The sequence below is a fragment of the Chelonoidis abingdonii genome, chromosome 4 (genome assembly GCF_003597395.2).
Source record: "Chelonoidis abingdonii isolate Lonesome George chromosome 4, CheloAbing_2.0, whole genome shotgun sequence".
NCBI lineage: Eukaryota > Metazoa > Chordata > Testudines > Testudinidae > Chelonoidis > Chelonoidis abingdonii.
This window is the reverse complement of record NC_133772.1, coordinates 40,065,125-40,084,476: the sequence shown is the minus strand read 5'-3', so window position 1 is coordinate 40,084,476 and position 19,352 is coordinate 40,065,125. Positions and strand designations below refer to the sequence as shown.

The window sequence follows — 19,352 nt, the reverse complement described above, 5'->3', positions numbered from 1 at the left end:
CAGAGTACAAGAAGAAGTGCTCAACTCCTTCTGATAATCAAAGTTCGACCTGAAAAATGAGTTGTTATTTACATTTTTTGTTTTTATGATGATTAGAATTTTTGTCTTCCACCCCGTAGCAGGGCTGAATAAGGAACTTGCTTGTTAGGGAATCTTTTTGTCTAAAACCTTTTATGATGGGCAAATCAGCATGCATTCACATGAGGCTCTTTTCTCCATATTATTAAGATAAATCTTTTGGCTACTTTTTGCCTGAAATTGATTCCCTTTGTCTCATGAAGCGAATTTTCAGAAAAGTGAAAAGAACAATTTACATTGGGGAGCCACTTTCTATAATGAAACTCTCATAAACTAAATTTATCGGCCATGGATCTTTAAACAAGGAACGTTAATTCGGCAGCTAATCTTTTACTAATCTCGCTCCCTAGCTCGTCTAAAATTGGCTACCATAAGCAGAGCAATGTTTATGTGGTTAGTTGTGATAGTATCGTGGCATAGTTATATAAAGTGTCATATAGTAGCCTATCCAGTTATTTGTGATTGTGATATAGTAATGAGTGAATTGAATAGCTTAAATCATGATATTAAGTAGTTATAAATATTCACAGATGTCTCGCATCTCATCATCACAATCTTCAGTTTTCAGTGGCTTGACTTTGAAAGGTTTTTGTCATGATTTTTTCGGAGCTTAGAACTTGAAATTGAAAATGCTCTTAAATAAAAAAAACAACCACCCTTCTCACCCTTTACTTCACCCAAAACAAGTGATATCGTGAGCTCTCTTGGCTAAGAATAAATAGCTGCCGAGAACTCCACAAAACACATGCAATTACGGTAACTACAAGGATGGGGTGAATAAGACTGATCCGTGGACGTAGACACTCAGTGTGGATGGTGAGCCAAGGAAAACAGTTCTTGAGTCAACTGATGAGGGGCTGCTTTGCTCATTTTTACATGTTGTGTAAAAGATTCAACAGAAAAAACTGAAGTGCACAATTCCCAAACTAGGTTGACAAAGAAAATCATGAAGCTTTCTGATCTGAAAACTACGTTACAGGAGCGTTTCTCTGACTTTGATGTGAATGCAGGGAATTATGGATCTTCTCAAAACACATTTGATTGTTTGAATCTTCAAAATAACTGCCCACCTGAACTTCAAAATGGGAAGTGATTGACCTGCAATCAATGACTTGTTTGAAGGACAATATAAGGAGGAAATACTGTGTAGAGCTTCTATAAATGCCCTGCCATGTTGATCAATATGCCTCATGTAAAAAACTTTGTCCATGATTAATGTCAGTGTTTTGGGCCACTGCATTTATGGGTTTGGATGAAAAACAATTTTCGATATGAAATATGTGAAATCCAGCTCTATAGATGACCTTGTCTGTATGAAACATTTTACAATCAATTTTTTGATGTTAGGGAACACGTAACTTTTTCAACCACTGCTAAAGCATGTTTTGTCAGAAAAACCCCCCCTTCACTCATTACGCATACTTCTCACTAATCCTAAAAATAATAATTCTTTTTTTTTAATGATTTTACATATCTTTAAATTTTTTTCACCATTTGCTTCTGTCTGCAAAGCCCTTCTCAAAAATCTTAATATTAGCCTCAACTCATAAAAGTTGTTGGAGACCCTCTGGTTCTAACTGATTTGATTGGTCATATTTGGGATTGGAAGGAATTTTCCCCCTGGTCAGAATTGCAGAGACCCATGCAGAGTTTTTCACCATTCCTCTGCAGCATGGGCATGGGTCACTTTGCTGGTTTAAACTATGTAAATGTGGATTCTCTTCAAAGCTGCAGTTCTTACCAATCATAATTTTGTAAGACTTTTTAGTGATCTCAGCCCAGAGGGTTAGGGTCTATCTATAGAGTGTGGTGGGTGTAAGTTCTGTAGTCTGTGATGTCGAGGAGATCAGACTATATGATCAATGTCCCCTCTCGGCTAAGCTGTGGTCGAGTTCTAATCCTCTAAGTATCAATTCTTATTACTGAGAATATTTCTGAAGAAGGACCTTGCATTGAGCAAAATGACTCTCCCCGCTGTCCCCCAGCTGAGGGGTTTTGCAAATATGGTTTGTGCAGAATTGAGTGGACCTGCTTGTTTGAATTGGAAAGTTGGATAGATGTTTACACCTCTGTCGATAGAAGTTATTTTTTCTGCAGACCTGTGTGTTCCCTGGTTTGTCCTTCTTATGTGATGCCACCTCAACACAGGGTGTTGGGCAGTTGGGGATTCAAACCTGGGATTCTTCTGGATCTAAATGCATTAGCTGTTACTGCATTGATCTAAAAGTACATGTTGTCTTAGCTCCCAAGGCTTAGCAAGGCTCATCAGTTTTTAGCTGCCTTAGCCGCGTGCTGAGAGGGGAACCAGACGGCGCCAACTCCCAGCATGCAGACGGTTACACTTATTTGAAACAGTTCAGTTACGAAGCCTGTGTGTGGCGCATTAGACAATGAACAGTAATTTTTGCATGCCTTTTCCCCTTATTTCTTGGGTAGTTCATGTCGGAAAGAGATTGTGGGTGGGCAAGTTTGCAATCGCTGAGTTTCCCATTAAAGTTTACCCCTGCTTAAATGCTACCAAGCTCCATACAACATGACCATAAAAATCTAATGCTTGGTATAATACTCCTTAGTGCGTCCCTCCTAAGATATTTAATCAGAATCAATTTACAGAAAATGCATTTTGCTGGGGGTTGTGGAAGGGGAAACTATTTTTGCCTACAGGCGTTCAGGTTACCATGACATTGCTAACAAAGATACTCTTTATTTGATTTATTCTTGTAGAAAGTTTATGATTTAATTGCAATAAAATGGCAGGCCAGATCACAGTTGAGAAGACTGGAGGCTCACACATGGGTTTCCAGAAGAGAAAGATTTTTTTTTTTTAATTTGTGCTTGAAGCCTTGGGGAGAAGAAGAGAAGGACTCCTTTAATGTGGCAACTAAATTACTGGTTCTTGGAACACAAGGCAGCCATAGCATGTATCAAAACAAAACAGTTGCCACCACGATTTCAACAACTTCCACCCCACCATCAACCTCAGCCTGGACCAATCTACACAAGAGGTCCACTTCTAGACACCACGGTGCAAAATAAGTGATGGTCACATTAACACCACCCCTATATCGAAAACCTACCGACCGCTATGCCTACCTTCAATGCCTCCAGCTTCCATCCCGGGCACATCACAAGCGATCCATTGTCTACAGCCAAGCACTGAGGTACAACCGCATCTGGTCTAACCCCTCAGACAGAGACCAACACCTACAAAATCTCCACCAAGCATTCTCAAAACTACAATACCCGCACGAGGAAATAAGGAAACAGATCAACAGAGCCAGACGTGTACCAGAAGCCTCCTACTACAAGACAAACCCAAGAAAGAAACCAACAGGACTCCATTGGGCCATCACATACAGCCCCAGCTAAAACCCCTCCAACGCATCATCAGGATCTACAACCCATCCTGGACAATGATCCCCAAACTTTCACAGGTCTTGGGTGGCAGGCCAATCCTTGCCCACAGACAACCTGCCAACCTGAAACGTATTCTCACCAGCAACTGCACACCGTACCATAGTAACTCTAGCTCAGGAACCAATCCATGCAACAAACCTCGATGCCAACTCTGCCCACATATCTACACCAGCGACACCATCACAGGACCTAACCAGATCAGCCACACCATCACCAGTTCATTCACCTGCACGTCCACCAATGTAATATACGTCATCATATGCCAGCAAATGCCCCTCTGCTATGTACATCGGCCAAACTGGACAGTCACTATGGAAAAGGATAAATGGACACAAATCAGATATCAGGAATGGCAATATACAAAAACCTGTAGGAGAGCACTTCAACCTCCCTGGCCACACTATAGCAGACCTGAAGGTGGCCATCCTGCAGCAAAAAAACTTCGGGACCAGACTTCAAAGAGAAACTGCTGAGCTTCAGTTCATTTGCAAATTTGACACCATCAGCTCTGGACTAAACAAAGACTGTGAATGGGTTTGCCAATTACAGAACCAGTTTCTCCTCCCTTGGTTTTCACACCTCTACTGCTAGAAACAGTGCCCCATCCTCCCTGATTGAACTAACCTCGTTATCTCTAGCTTGCTTGCTAGCATATATATACCTACCCCTGGAAATTTCCACTGCCTTGCGTCTGACGAAGTGGGTATTCACCCACGAAAGCTCACGCTCCAAAACGTCTGTTAGTCTATAAGGTGCCACAGGATTCTCTGCTGCTTTTACAGATCCAGACTAACACGGCTACCCCTCTGATACTAGTTGCCAACATGTTTCTCTATACTGGAAGTAAATAATCTGATTCTAGTATGTGCTTTGTCAGGTTAAGTGACCTGACTTGCAAATATCATTTGTACTCAGTCCACGTATGTCAACGTGCACATGGAAAATGACTATTCCACACCACTTCTTAATTTCTGCTCCATTAACTTTTTTTCCCAGAGTGATGGAGCAGAAGTTAGTTTTATTTGCAGCATTTCTAGATAAAGGATAGTAGTAAATTTTTAGACCTAATAACTCTGTTCCTATAAAGCTATTGGTCAGGAAAAATTGTGAACTCTGAAATACTTTCCCTCTAATCTCTTTAATGGGAATTATGTTCACTACATTTTGTGGGTGACACACAGAATAGCACCACACGTACTTGCAAGTACATAACTTTGCTCTTTTCTGTTAAGAAAAATGGAGTTTGTAGCAACCCACGCTCATTGCTCCTTTGCAGAATTCCTCTTTGTGTTTAGCTCTGACTTACGAGGAAGTGAACTGTTTCTCCTTTTATCTCTCTCTTCCCCAGCTCTCCCAGAGCCTATGGTTGGGGGGACACAGATGTTCCTTCCAGTGTCTGCTCCCACACCTGCCCACTCTTTGGGGTGTGTTTTTATCAAGGCTGTCTTATATTTCCTGGGGAGAGTGATAGGAAGAGGCATAATACTGCTTTAACTTATCCCTTCTCTGATGTTATGACCATTGCTCTTTGAAGGAATTTCAAAGAGTACCTAGTGAGTATTTCCCAGCCTACCTAAAAAGAAAACATAAGAAATTCAGGGACCTCTAAATGCCCAGAACTAACAAAATACATGCAGTTGGGTTGGAGACTTGACACTTGGTTATATAAATAAAGGTCATTCTAAAAATAACAACAAATCCTGAGCGATTTTTGTTGTTTTCATGAGAAAAATTTGTTAAATTCATCCCTTTACTTAAGCTTGTAGTAGAGAAACTCATGCACTGGTCCTTCCTCTATTCAACTCAAGAAAATTCAAGGCAGACGTTTATAGCATGGTATTTTGCCATTTTTTCCTCCTCTACCAACTCAATTTAACCTGAATTCCAGGTTTCATTAATCTTCCAGGAAACAAACCTCTCCTCTTTGTTCATTTTTTCCCTTTGCCACACTCTCCAGATTTTAGAGTCCCCTCCTTCTTCATAAAGGATCATGGGTCATTGCTAAAGGCAGTTGTTGGAGGAAAATTGCTAAATTTAATAAGGGAATTAATTCATCCTCTTATATACGCTTGTACAAAAATACTAGATCTCACAGGAAAAACAGTCTTTTGGATCTCTAAGCTATGCATCTTGCTAAATGGTGTCAACCTGCTTGACCTTGGTAAATTAAATCTCAGAATTCAGTAATTGCATCACCTTCTCAGAGTTAAAGGAATCCTTATTGCTGTTAGTGCAGCACTTATGTCCAACCTCAAAGCAAGTGTACATACCACCATCTATTGCTGAAAGCACCCAGTGTTGTTGTCATTCCATTATTTGGGACTTTGTGGTTGTATTAGCAGTGGTTAAAAAGAAACAAAACGGGCTTATCTTAGTGCAGCATAGACTACTTTTGCCAGTTCCTACGACATGAATATGAGGGGGAGGGCATTTTCTCAAGAAGTTACCTATTTCATGTTTTTGTCGGAACAGTTCAATTCATTTAATTACTTATAAATCTGTTTTGTTTTTTTCAAGAATAGCTTAGCATTTTAAATGAAAATAGCAACTGTAAAAACAATTAATTGCTTGGCTTTTCAAAGACTATTAGTGTATTGGTTTAGTCCAATATTACATGAAGAAATTTGATTAGAACATAGTTCTTAGATTAATTGTACTTATGTTGCAAATATATCTTTAAAAGTATATTGTGAATGTCCAATTCTTTGACACTTCCCATGGGCAGTGCAGTAGTACTCAATATCTTGTCTTAAGGATTTATTTTAAGAATGTCACTGAGGTGTCGTACTGCAATCCCCAAATGAAAGTTTTGTGCTATGTGATAAAACTGCATTAAATTTAATTATTCTAATCTAGGGGGAGAGAGCAACCCAAAGTATATAATACTTTGTCTTTTTTGTTTGTTTGTTTGTTGAAAGGACCAACCAGCTGGGAATGTTCACAAAGAAAGAATTTGATCAATTGGCCCCAGTAATGGACAGCTTCAGTCTCATGACGTACGACTATTCAACACCACAGCGGTAAGGCTACATGGCTGGGCACGAATAACCAGAAATTAATTATCAGTTATGTAGCTGTGAAAGGTACAGCCTTGGCTGATCACAAGAAGAGTGGATAGTTTGTTCTAACTACACCAGATAAGGCTTTTTGGTTAGCAGTTAGGATTATAGATGAAGGCTGAGACTTTCAAAGATGTTTAAGATTAGGATACTTTATTCTCATTAACATTAATGGAAATTGGATTCCAGATCTCTTAAAGGGTTTTGAACCTCAGCTCAAGAGTTTGTTTGCTAGTAACTGGAGGTTAGTTTCTTCTATGTAAGATAATCTTTGCTTTGCTTTGCTTTCAGACCCTAGCTGGTGCAGTTTCAAAACCCATGATGGGATGAATGTACAAGTGTACTTTCATTCTGTGGAAAAATGACATTGTGTGCAACTGATGTTTGTACTTGCCTAATTTGGTCTTAGAGTAGACTCTAGCATTTAACAAACTGTTTTTAAATGCTATGCTAAATACTTTCATTCCCACTGGCCGTGGTTGATTTCAAACTCAAGTTCCTGATAAAACTATGCTTCTGAAGCTCCTGCTAAATAGACAGTACCTTGCTGAAATTTGGTTTCCCAAGGTCAGTATTGAGGTGAATTAGTAAAATCTCCCTGCCATTAGGAATATCATACCATTCATTTGTACTGATCTGTAGCACTCCTAAGGGACCTTTGTCATATCTAGTATATTAGCATTTTGATAACGTCTAGACAGGTTTGTTTGGTTCTTGTTTTTCCAACCAAATGTTTAAAAGAATCTTGTCTTTATTTTTGGAAAAGAGTTCATCTCCCTCACTCCCACATCTTCCTACAGCCTGCCTCTACTGCTCCTCTTTCTCAGTTTCTACCAGTCATTCTCAACAATCCACTCCTAAAGCCCTAGAATTAAAAAAAAATATGTATCTGGAAATGAGAACATTTGAACATATTTCTTTTAAATTCTCTATGCTGAAGCACGTTCCAATCCCAGCCACGTATGCAGCCAGTTTCTTATGGCTACACAATCAGATGAAAAATAGTGACAAAACGGGAAGCTTGTCAAAGTGACCCTGGCAGTTTTTGCTTAGACTCTCCCACTGACATTTACTCGTAGCTGGCAATGGAATACAATACTGCTAAGACTGTATTCTTAAAATGTATAATGTTGCATCATCGTCTTCTATATGTATTAACTGTATAGACACTTTCAAGATAGAGAATCTAGCAAGTGATAAATTATTAGCTGAATAAACAAAGCCTTAAAAACTTAACTGCATTAAAGAATTGCACAAGTGTATTAAATTTGTTTGCTCTTGAGCTTGGTATCAAAATCAAACAGCTGTAAGATATCACTTTAATTTGAGGTGGAATTTTGATGGAACAGCAACTTTTGGTTTTAAACTGTGTTTTGGAGACTTTCTGAGTCAGTTCTTTAACTAGTGCATACAGTTGCTTAAATCTCTTGTTGCTGCAGTGCAGCTGCTCTTTCTGCACAAGGAGTCACTTCTTTTACAGTCTGTAATAACACCGGCCATTTCCATTATTAAATAAATGTGATTTTATAGTAGTACCTTAGCTTGAGACAGGATTTTTTCAACTAGATTTAATCTTTTATTCTGAATTTCCTTGGATAGTCTTATCTAAGATTGGGAGGATTCTTTTTTTTTTTTAAATGGTAAATGTAGGTAAGCATCAATTTTACCAATGAAAAATATGTCCATTGGTGGTCAAAATTTGCAGTTAGACAATGTAAGAAAAATGCTCCTTGAGAACTTATTAGAGTTTGATTTAAGGCTATGCACTTTATATATTTCAACATACGATGCTGAAAATTAGTGTTTTTTCCTGGTTATTAAACTTTACATTTTTGAATTTCTACATCTACTATCATGAATAATTGCCTGATTCCCTATAATTTCATGCAACTGTGAAATTTAAATTGATAAAAATAGAAAAAAATACTTAAAAATAAACATTGCATCCGTTGAAATTATATAAAAAAATCTAATATTGCCATGCTTAGTCTTAGCATATGAACTATAGGACACTGCACCCATTTTGACACTAGACCATTACTTTAAATATGAACAACTCATAATTTTTAGCGAAGTATTTTCTGAACAGTATGCTTACTATTTTTATTTTATTTTTAATTGTACAGATATCCAAAACACTTTGAGGTAAATAGTCACCAGAGGGTGAAAGCCACTGATGTTCACAAGGCTGGAATATATTGTTCCTTATGTTAGGCTACTGAGTGTTTGGTGCACATGATGACAGCCAGTCTGTGTAGTCCAATTGTTCATTTTACAAACATGGCTTTTCCTTATGATGCCACTGCCCATCCAAATAATTCTGCATTCATTATCACAAGGTCGGAATGTTAAGTAACAATGGATTAAATCCTGCTGGCCAATTATCGACTCTTTGTGTGAGTAAAATGAACAGGATTAGGTTCCGTATGTTATGTTGCAATGTAACAGTAAAGGTCAGAATGGTATACAAAATAACTCAAGGCACTGAGTATTTTGAATTCTCTTGTGGGCATTATCCCAGACCCAGTGAAGCAGAAAAAACTTCTAGGTGGAAGGAAGCCTTCTCTTCTGACTTATGTGAGATGTTTCTTTGCCTTTTTGTGCTAGAAAGGGGTCACAATGTCATTTGAAAAGCAGGTTGTGTGCTTTTTGCATCAAACTAGAGTTCAGACTACAAGAGAATGTCCATTTAGCCTTTGTAATTTTTCATGTGCCATAGTTTGCTCATCAAGTTATAATTAGTTCAACAATACAAAGCAGCTGTTATCTGAAAATGAACACTTACTGTTTCTGACATCCTGTTTATTCCATTGCTGACCCAACAGGCCTGGCCCAAACTCCCCACTTCCCTGGGTACGGGCCTGTGTTCAGGTGCTTGATCCTGAATCCAAATGGAGGAGTAAAATTCTTCTGGGGCTGAATTTCTATGGCATGGACTATTCAGCACTGGGTGCCTCTGGAGAGCCTATCCTTGGTAACAGGTAAAATGCCTACAGATGGTGAACTTTTATTTAAAGTTGATGTCCTTCACAGTTTTAATAATTAGTGTTTAGAAATACTGACTTACAGTCATATTGGCGGTGGTAAAAATGATCAAGGCTTTAAGTTATAGCTTGAAGAAATTCTCATCAGCCATAGAAAATAGAGTAGAGACTTTGTATGCAAAGGGACTGGCTTGTGTTTTTGGAAGCCAGAAATTCTGTTAAAGTGTTCTGAAGTATTGTTTTCCATTTTGCTTTTCTTAGCTTCTGAAATTATATGTTAAACTAATTTCAGTATTCATTTTACAGCTACAATATGCTGCCACAATACAGTTGTTTTTGTAAATGGTGTCTCAAGGAAAAATGTACAAGAAGTTGCCATGTGAATAAAACCTATAAGCAGATAAAGATAAATAAAGGCAACTTTACCAAACATATCCTAGAACTCCAGTTTGGTTTTTAGAAGAAAATGGCTGTTCCAATTTTGGGTGATACTCGCACATAATTAGCCATTTGTCTTCTTTCCAAAATACAGTATAGATTAGTAATAGTATAGAGAAGGAACAAAATACCAGTGATTTTTGGCAGGTAAATTAACTTTTTGTTCAGCAGTTTTGTGTGTAAGTATAAGAACCTGAAGCACAATGTACAATTCTCATTTTCAACTGCAGGCCAGATGTGTTAGTTCGCCAATGCACCCAGGATAATTATTATTGCTTGTCCGTTAAGTAGTAAAATACAACTTAGCTGGGCAAATACTTCTAAGTTGAGGGTCTTATTTTCTGTCTTGGCCTTCATTTGTGCAGACATTTGTGGTCCACATGAATTGCTCCCAGAGTTTCTTTATCTGCCCTTTATTCATGCCTTTTCCTGGCAATTTTTTATAGTGCAAAATTGTAGATGCAGTTCATTGTAGGTGATGAATCATTCCTGAATCTCGTAGAATAATGGGGACCTGAATGACATTGACTAAGGGATGGGGAAGAAGAAACAGTTACCTAGAATGGAAGCTTTTATATTAAAGGATTCTTGCTGTGGGTAGCAAAATGACACGAGCTCTGTGTAGCTCAAAAGCTTGTCTCTCTCCCCATCAGAAATTGGTCCAGTAAAAGATATTACCTCACCCATCTCATCTACAGTAAATCTATCATATTGCTATAGTAAAATGTACACTACTGGTTTTGCAGAAATAATACTATAGTGTTGAAACCTTTCTGTATTTAATAGTATATTTAATCTAGTAGATAGTAGAATTAATATAGTTTCCATTACAATACTTTATGTATAGAAACCTAGGAATATAGGAATACTGTCTCCTGGCTTTCATGATACTGCACTGTTTGTAGTGAAGTTTCCAATAATAACTATAGTGTATTTCTATATAGTATCTACTTTTATAGTGTATTCTATAGTATATTATGGGACCCAATCATGCCATCTTTGAGTTAGTGGCAAAAAAAACGCTTCTAGTTAAGTGGTATAGAAATTAGTGTAACTGTTTCCAGTAGAGAATACATTTAGAGATGTAAGAGAAGTTGCAGTGAATACTGTGCCACTGAAGTCTAGGCAGTGCATAGTATTGTCATATTTCAGTTAGCAAAAGTAATTGGAAACAGCAGTCTAGATATGTTTTTTTTAACTTAGTAGGCTTTCAATTTTAAACAATTGCTTCTATTCATGTATGCAGCTTTGTAATTGGTGGTTCTGCTTTATTTAATAAAAAACAGATTCATGGTTTAAGCTATTTTTTCCCCAGAGTCGTATTTTGAAGATGCATAGTTAAATTCTGGAATCCTAGCTATACATACTTAGAAGTTGAATCTGGATCTATTATTGAAAAGTACACTGGCTGATGATCTTCTGGAGTGAAATTAACTTTATTTAACTGCTAAAAAACTGTTTGTAAAGGAAGCTCTAGCATCCAGCATCTGTGTCTCTTTGAAAAACATTAATCACACATCTGGGGGCGGGAGTGCTGTATTTGTTGACTTGGGGGTGTCTTGAATCTGCATGCCAATATGGGAAATTGATACACAGCATCTGTTACTATACATGAACCCTCACTGCTTGCAGCACTTCAGAGGAGAGATCCCCTACTGGTGGTTTACAGATAAAGAAGGGGTAAGGAATATACCCTTGGCTATAGAACTTGTTCATCATGGTTTTTTGCTAGAGCCAAAGATTTACCTTTAGGACACTTGGCTAGGGCCATCTACTTATACAGGCTTTTGCCTGAGGCCTACTGAGATAGGTCTGATACTTTTTCTTTTAAGGGAATAGATGGAGAGTTGGAGTGAGTCTTAAGATTTTCAATGACAATGAGTCAGTGTATAAATTCTTTTAAATATTGTAGATATGCTTAAGAATTTTATTATACTTAATGATTAAGATCTGATTACTGGCGCACCATTTCAGGGTAGGAAACTACTGAGAATAGGATTAATACACTATTATGTTACAGTGAATCACAGCATACATAAACTTCAGTTTACAAGAAAAGAAATTCTGGGATACTGCTTGTGGGGTGTGTGAAGTGTGAGTCAACCTAATTGAGACTTAATTAGTTTTGGCCTTTATTTATAAATTTTCAGACAGAATCGCTGTCATCTATAGTTTCTGATCATATATTTGATAGATGATAAATAGATAAGACAGAAGAATGAGGGGCTCAAGCTACTAAGTTTTGGGGTACTGGGAAGCTGTCCTGGTTGTCTTAGTCTGTGGTCAGGATTCTCCAACCTGAACCTGTGTTCACCTGGTTTCTTATACCTTTCCACATTATGTATTCATTAGCTTTCTTCCAATCAGCATTAAGTATTGTAACTTACATAACCCATACAATATGCATGTGCAAACTTCAGTTTACATAACTTTTGCTGTCTACACTATTTTCATGTCATCATATCCCTGCTTTTTCCCCTGTAGAGGGACTTTTAGTGTTACTTTTTGTGTATTTTATTATGCTGATTAACGTCCTTTTAGCTATGTCTTCCAACACAATACATTCCATGAACAAAACATCACCTTTATCCTATCAGTTGTGAGCATTATTTAAGCACGCCTGCATAAGAGAGAGATTGTCAAGACAACACTAATGTCAACTAAAATGGAAGTCATCTCAATGAAGTATAAAGGCCTGTGGTGAGCAGTAGAAAGGAAAAGGAGGGTCTGGCAGAAGTTCATTTGTGTTTTCTGCCTTGGTTTTGAGGTGAATGACTGTTCTCCTTTCCCTGTGTGGGAAGAGGGTGAGGAACTCAACAGGGTGACATCCGGCTAGGTCTATTTCCTTGCCCTCTAACCTTCCTTGTCAGATAAGCTGGAGGGTGTGAGAGGAAGCCTAAATGGCAATGCACTAACCATATTGTAGGAAAAGGCTGAAGGACTATGCTTCTGATGGAATTAGTGCATTCAGTTGAAGATGCAGCAAGGGGAGGGAGCTGTCACTGAAAACTACTGCAGCTTTGTCTCCTGTCGTTGTGTCTCTTCCTGCCCCATTGAATCCATCCAAAACTTTGCCGCAAAATCCATCTTGCCCAATGCTGGCTACAACCAATCTCTCTTCAAACTGTAAGTGGCTTTACTGGTGTCTAATTTTATTATTCTGTTGTAAAACTACAGAGCTCTAGGCACAGGTGTATATATTTGTTTTAAAAGCAGTTGTGAAAGGTGACTCTTACCAGCAGGCTTACTCTTGTCAGGCTGGTGTTCCCCCTTTCTTTTACAACTCTGGCCTATGGGATCAGTCCCTTCTTTTGTGGCTCAGTCCTCTGGCCAAGTCATGAGCTATACTCTTCCCCTTTCTGGATATACAGAAATAAAAAACCCAATAATTGAGAAGTCTGTTGGTGTCCACTAGAGTCAGGACTTTCTCCTTAGCTCCAGGATTTTGATGTCTGGTCCCTTGTGCATTCAGGATTTTTCCTAGATGGATTCCCGACCAAGGGGTAGACTCTTATTGTTGTCCCACCTTCAAGAGCTAGTAGGGGAGCCCAGACCTACCCTCCCCATCAGGCTCCAATCCAGGGTCATCTAAGTTCTGTACCACAGGGTGCTGAATAGCTTCATCCTTGCATCACTTCCCATCTGGGTTTCCCCTTTTTTATTTCCCTGCAGGTTAAGTTAAAGAACTGAACTGAAAATAAAGTTTCTGATCTTCCTAAACATTCTCCAGTCTCTCCTTTGCTGGTTTGGGCAGGACCAAGTGTGGTCAGGTCTCGGGCAACAAGAGCTCCTAGGCTGTTATTTCCCCAGAGCAGAGATCTGTTCCCTTCTTCTGAGCTGCTCCACTTTCCCTTTTAAGCTCCGCCTCCAACTTGTACCGGCTTTATACGCACGGCTGGGCAGGGCTGCCTCAGCCCAGAGCTGCTTATAAACCCCTTGTTCTCCAGCATGGGGTTTGTACACCCACTCTCAGCAGTATATACAAATGTCATAAGTTACTATGTTCATTTAATTATCCGCCCTCACCCCACCAAGAATAAAATTCCCCTCTTGTTCTCCCTCAGACATTAAGATTCTGCACACTTCAGGTCTTTTCTGCTTCTCTGGTCATCTTTTTATTCCTGCTCCCCCCTTTGATGTGCTCAAACTGTGTGACTGGATTACCTTTTTGTACTCTCCCACTTCCGTGTCTGCCTTCTGCTGTGCGGTCCCTTGGGCTTGGCTACATCTGAAGGCAACTCCATAACTTTACCTGGTGTAAAATGGTGTATGATTTGCTTATGATCTCTTTTCACAGTAAATCATGCCTGTGCACCTGAGTCTGCCCTGGCTTACTGTTTGTTTCTGGGAACAATCCCAAGTGTTTGATTTGACCTGTAAAGTGGTCAAGCAATACTCTGATTTGAGTCCTGGCTGCCTGAAAGACAGCCTCTTCAACTTGTCAACTCCTGCAGAATAACATAAAGTGCTTGTGTTAATAGTTCTCCCATGTAGGGTGGTACTATTGTCTTCAATGTCCCCTAGAGCCCAACATTGACCTGGGCATATTGCAAGGGCATATACTTTCATAGGTCTTTGCCTCTGACTGTATGGAGATGAGTCTGATCCATTTTTTTTAAGTGGATACAGTTAGAATATGTCTTAAGCCTTCCATAGGCAAAGAGTCTGTGTGCAAGATGTTTGATTTTTAAATATAGTATGCACTTAAGGATTTTGTTGTATCTAGATATTTAACTTTACAAAATGTGCATAAGTGTTGAAACGTTTGCTGGCCTTGTGTTTTCCTCCATGTTAGGAATGGTTGATGACACTGTAGTGAGCAGAGGATGGAGTGAGGCTGTGAGCGTAGGCAGACTTCATGCATTGAATATTTTCTAATTAGGAAGATAACAAAATAATTTTCTATAGCATTTCTTTTTGCATAAAATATCTAGCCAGTAGCTTTTATTGTCGAATGTAATCTGAAGGTGTAAGTACTCAATCATAATTTGTCTGAATAGACATACAGTATCTCTGTATAATATCCTTTTCCCTTTATGTCCATCATAAAAAGGTAATGTGTATATATTTTATTATAATTAAATGAAATGAAAACATTTTTTCTCTTACAGCACAATGCTATCTGTCCATTGGGAGTTGTTAAGCTAGAAACTACTAGTAATGCTGCTTACATTTTGCAATAAGTATGTGTTCAAATCTCAGTGCAACTCAGTACATATATTTTTTGCTGTTTTAATGAGTCCATCTCACAAGTGGTAGAGCATCTCTGATACTTAAATCAACCAAGTACCATAATGATTTTGCTTCACAGAAGCCTTGTTGGTTTCTCCTTTTTGTCTCAAATGATTTTTGCCCAGTTTCTGAAAGAAGACACGGGGATCTGTAATGTAATCTGTTTTTTAGAGGTACAGTATTTGCTGTGCTCCGGTCCTCAAGCATGAAGTTCTGAACTGCAAAGATGCAGTCATTAAAAGGTGCCACTATATTAAAATCCTGTCAGAACTTAACCATCTGATCTTGGTAACTTGCTGATCTAATTACCCATTTGTTCCAGCACATCATATATTGATAGCTTAATCTGACAGTACTTCATCCTTTCTTGAAAAGAGTCGATCTAGGGTGAGTAGCTCCTTAATACATTCTGAATATTGAAAAATCTGCAATATCCTTACCCTTTATTGCTTCCCTTAGATCTTTGATAGACCAGGAGGCCATTTATTCTTTGACAAGCTAAGTCCTGCTTCCCATATATTTTTTTTTCCCTTGGCTATTTGCTTTTCAAAAGCTTTCTTAGCCCTGTGAACTTCCATCTTATGTTTCACTTGCAATAGTATCTGATCTTTTTTCTTGGCTTACTTTGGGTGGCTCTGCCAGTTCACTGGTGCTACTCTGTTCCTTCATGGATAACATCTGTGAAGTGTGTGTTAGTTTTGTTATATAGACAAGATTGAGGCCAGTAAACTTCATTGTTGCTTGTGAACTTGGGTAATTAAAGAATACATTTGAACTTGGGTCATTAAAGTCCATCATGTGCAAACAGTGTCACCCACTCCATTTATATTAATGTAGTGTTGACTTGTGTGTTAATTAGAGGTACAATTCCAAAGGGTTGTGTTATACAGGAGATAAGACTAGGTGATCACTATGGTTCCTTCTGGCATTGGAATCTATGGATACTTGGCTTTACTCTCCAGAGTTTTTGAAAAATACAGTAGAATTTTCCTTAACTGGGATGTCATAGGGTGGTTGGGAATATTTTTAAGTTTATATATAAAAGATTACTACAGTGCCTTGTTCATGAGGCTTTGTCTTTAAATCCATCTGGAAACTGAGGCTGGCTCAAAACACATCTGCCTGCTTAAGTGGAGAATCATACTGTGTGTGTATTGCCCCACTACTCCATAATATGCACTGGTTCTGGTGTCTGGATAGAATTAAAGATGGTGATTTTGACCTGTAAAGACCTTGATGTCCTCACTAGTACTGTACTGCCACAGCTGATGTGCTTGCGCTGGAACATCTTTTCATGAAGTGGGTAATGGGGATTGAAGGCCATCAACTTTAAAACTTGCTCCAGCCCTAAATAATCCAAATTTGCTGATCTCTACAGCATGCTCTAAAGTTAATATTTCCTTCCTAGTTTTTGAGGAGAATTGAAGGTGGGGAGTAGTATTTTTAGCTTTCTATATCTTTTGGCTGCTTGGGGCTCAGATTAAATTGCTAATGTAATGAAGACGTCTGGATAACCATTTTAAAGGCTATCAAGGATGCTTAGAGCAGATGAGTACATTTACTTTTTATTCTGTAGAGAAATCTAAAATTTCTATAAACACACATTTATATAGATATAAAAACCTATGTGTGCCAAACATTATCCTTACCACTTTGCTTGTCTGTATTCCCTTTCTCTGCCAACTTGTTTTTCCTAGATGGTATGGTGTCTGGGAAAGGGATCATCTTCCTTTGTCGATACAATTCCTAGTGCATTTTGGGTACAACCATAATATAATTGTAGTTGTGATGGCATTGAGACTAGGATTTGAACCTACTAATTGATTAAGAAACAGATTAGTATTCATTATCATTAGGCTAAGTCTGTTCCCTGGGAGAGCTTTAAGTGAATCAGTGGTCCTGATTAAGAATGTCCCAGTTAAACTTAATATAGTGTGTGTATGTTAAACCATTAATTTGTACAATACTGTTAAAGACAAGTGTGATAGATATGACTATTTCCTGCAATATTCTTGAAAAACCTGATTAAATTACGTTAAAGTATCTTTGGAGTCCCTTGTATTAAATGGAAAGGCTATAGAGTATTGTGAGCCTGGATGATCAAGGAACTATATTGAACAATGTGTCAGATAAGAATGGTCTTGTGGGACAATGTGTGTGAAGTGGATTTCCTGGGGGAAATACCTAGGGAGAGGTGAATGCAATTCCTCTCCCCGAGTTATGCAAAACCACAGCCTTTTGAAGCTTTGCCTGGAAGAACAGACCATTATCATCTGATCATCTGCTACATGAGGCCAGGATCAAAGGCCCAAGCTATATGAAAGAAAGATTGAACTATTCATGGTTGTGCAAACTTGATTATATGAACTTGAAACTACAAAAAAAGCTTTTGTGTGGTTTGAAGGAGTGACTCCTACCCTAGTTGGAGTTGTGGGATGATCTCTGATAATCTTATTCACGTGTGTAGCTTCTTTTATTGTTTTTAATATGTTTTTTCTGTAATGCTTTCATCTTAAGAATAAATATACTTGCTTAGAAACTCTTGTGTGGTAACTTCTAGCCACTGGCAATTACACTGTTTATAGCCTTCAAAGAGAAAGCAAAGGCCAGACTCTAGCCAGTTTAGACAATCCAGATTGGTTGGGATATCACCGTACAGGCAGGGAACTGTGAAGCCTAAAAAACCCCATCAGCAGTAGGGGAGACATGGGTCTCTATCCAAGAGAGGTGATGGTTCAGGAGCCAGGAACCTAGAACGGGTGCCCTCAAGGGACCGCAGAGGGGGAATTCAGGTGGAATTACCCTCAATTGTGACAGGAGGAAGCACTCTGTATGTTTTACCTGGCTGTAAATATTACCAATACAATTACCGAATGTACTCTGCCCCTAAGGGTTGTTTTTGTTCCAAATGTAGATATTTAAAATAGTTAAATGAATAACTCTGCTGCCATGAGATAACGTGTATGCTTAGCTTCAAAGAAAGAATCTAAATAGGGCTTTTATGGTCATTTTTACACATTTGAGTAGATTGGCATAAATTGCTTGTTGAAACCTAGGAGAAACTGATTTGACATTGCATTGTGCTATTCAGAGACAAAAATAAGATGCCTCCCAAGCTGTATAAAGATGTATAAAAATTCTACTGCTATTCTGTAAACAGCAGGTAATAAAAAGTGACATTTTAGAAGTGGTTTCCTCTGAATTTCATGTCAGCAAGACTGATTAAAATGAAAGCTTCCATGAACTGGTGAGGAGGATGATTATGTGATGGGTGAGCTGCTGCATCCTTATTAGGGCTGATTTAAGGGGACATAATTTTGTCTTACAGAAGAAAGCATGGAAATTTATGCTAAGGAGGCTCTTACACTTCCAGGTCTCGTGTCAAGAAGTTTTTCAAAGGCAGTAACCCAACTAGAATAAGATAGGGTGACCAGACAGCAAGTGTGAAAAATCAGGACAGCTGGTGGGGGGTAATAGGAGTCTGTGTAAGAAAAAGACCCCCAAAATCAGGACTGTCCCTATAAAATCAGAACATCTGTCACCCTAGAATAAGAACCTTAGACACTTAACCCATCTTGTCACTCCTTCCTTGTCCTCCCCTGCCCCCACCCCCGCCCCCGCCAGTATAGTCTGTCCCAGTGGTTCTCAAACTGGGTCGGGACCCCGAAGTGGGTCGCGACCCTGTTTTAATGCGGTCGCCAGAGCTGGCATTAGATTTCCCCACCAAGCTTTGAATTTGCCCCCTTTCCCACCCAGGCCAGTGGAGCTCAGGTGGGCTCAGGCTTCAGTCCCCCTTTGCCCCCCTAGGTTGTGTAGTAATTTTTGTTGTCAGAAGGGGGTCACGGTGCAATGGAGTTTGAGAACCCCTGGTTTGTCTTAATGCCTTTGTTTTGCTTATATTTAATTCAGCTTTGTGTAATGAGGAGAGGAAATATTATTACAAATTTATTGTTAGCCTGATCCCACCCTTTAAGGCTGCGCATTGTCTCCAACTTTTGAAGACCCATCTGTCATAAATAGATAGCTAAGGGTTAATGTTTCTTTCACCTGTAAAGAGTTAACAAAGGGAACCAAACACCTGACCAGAGGACCAATCAGGAAACCGGATTTTTCAAAGCTGAGGGAGGGAATGTTTTGTGTCTGT

General features: G+C 38.8%; 1 protein-coding gene across 1 annotated transcript in view; it reads left to right on the top strand.

Annotated features, from left to right (window-relative positions):
• The window catches only part of CHID1 (chitinase domain containing 1), a 323,968-nt gene that overhangs the window by 122,758 nt on the left and 181,858 nt on the right, over window positions 1-19,352 (top strand). The window contains 1 exon segment of the mRNA XM_075065078.1: window positions 9,380-9,535. Within this exon segment, the coding sequence (XP_074921179.1) occupies window positions 9,380-9,535 (156 nt within the window).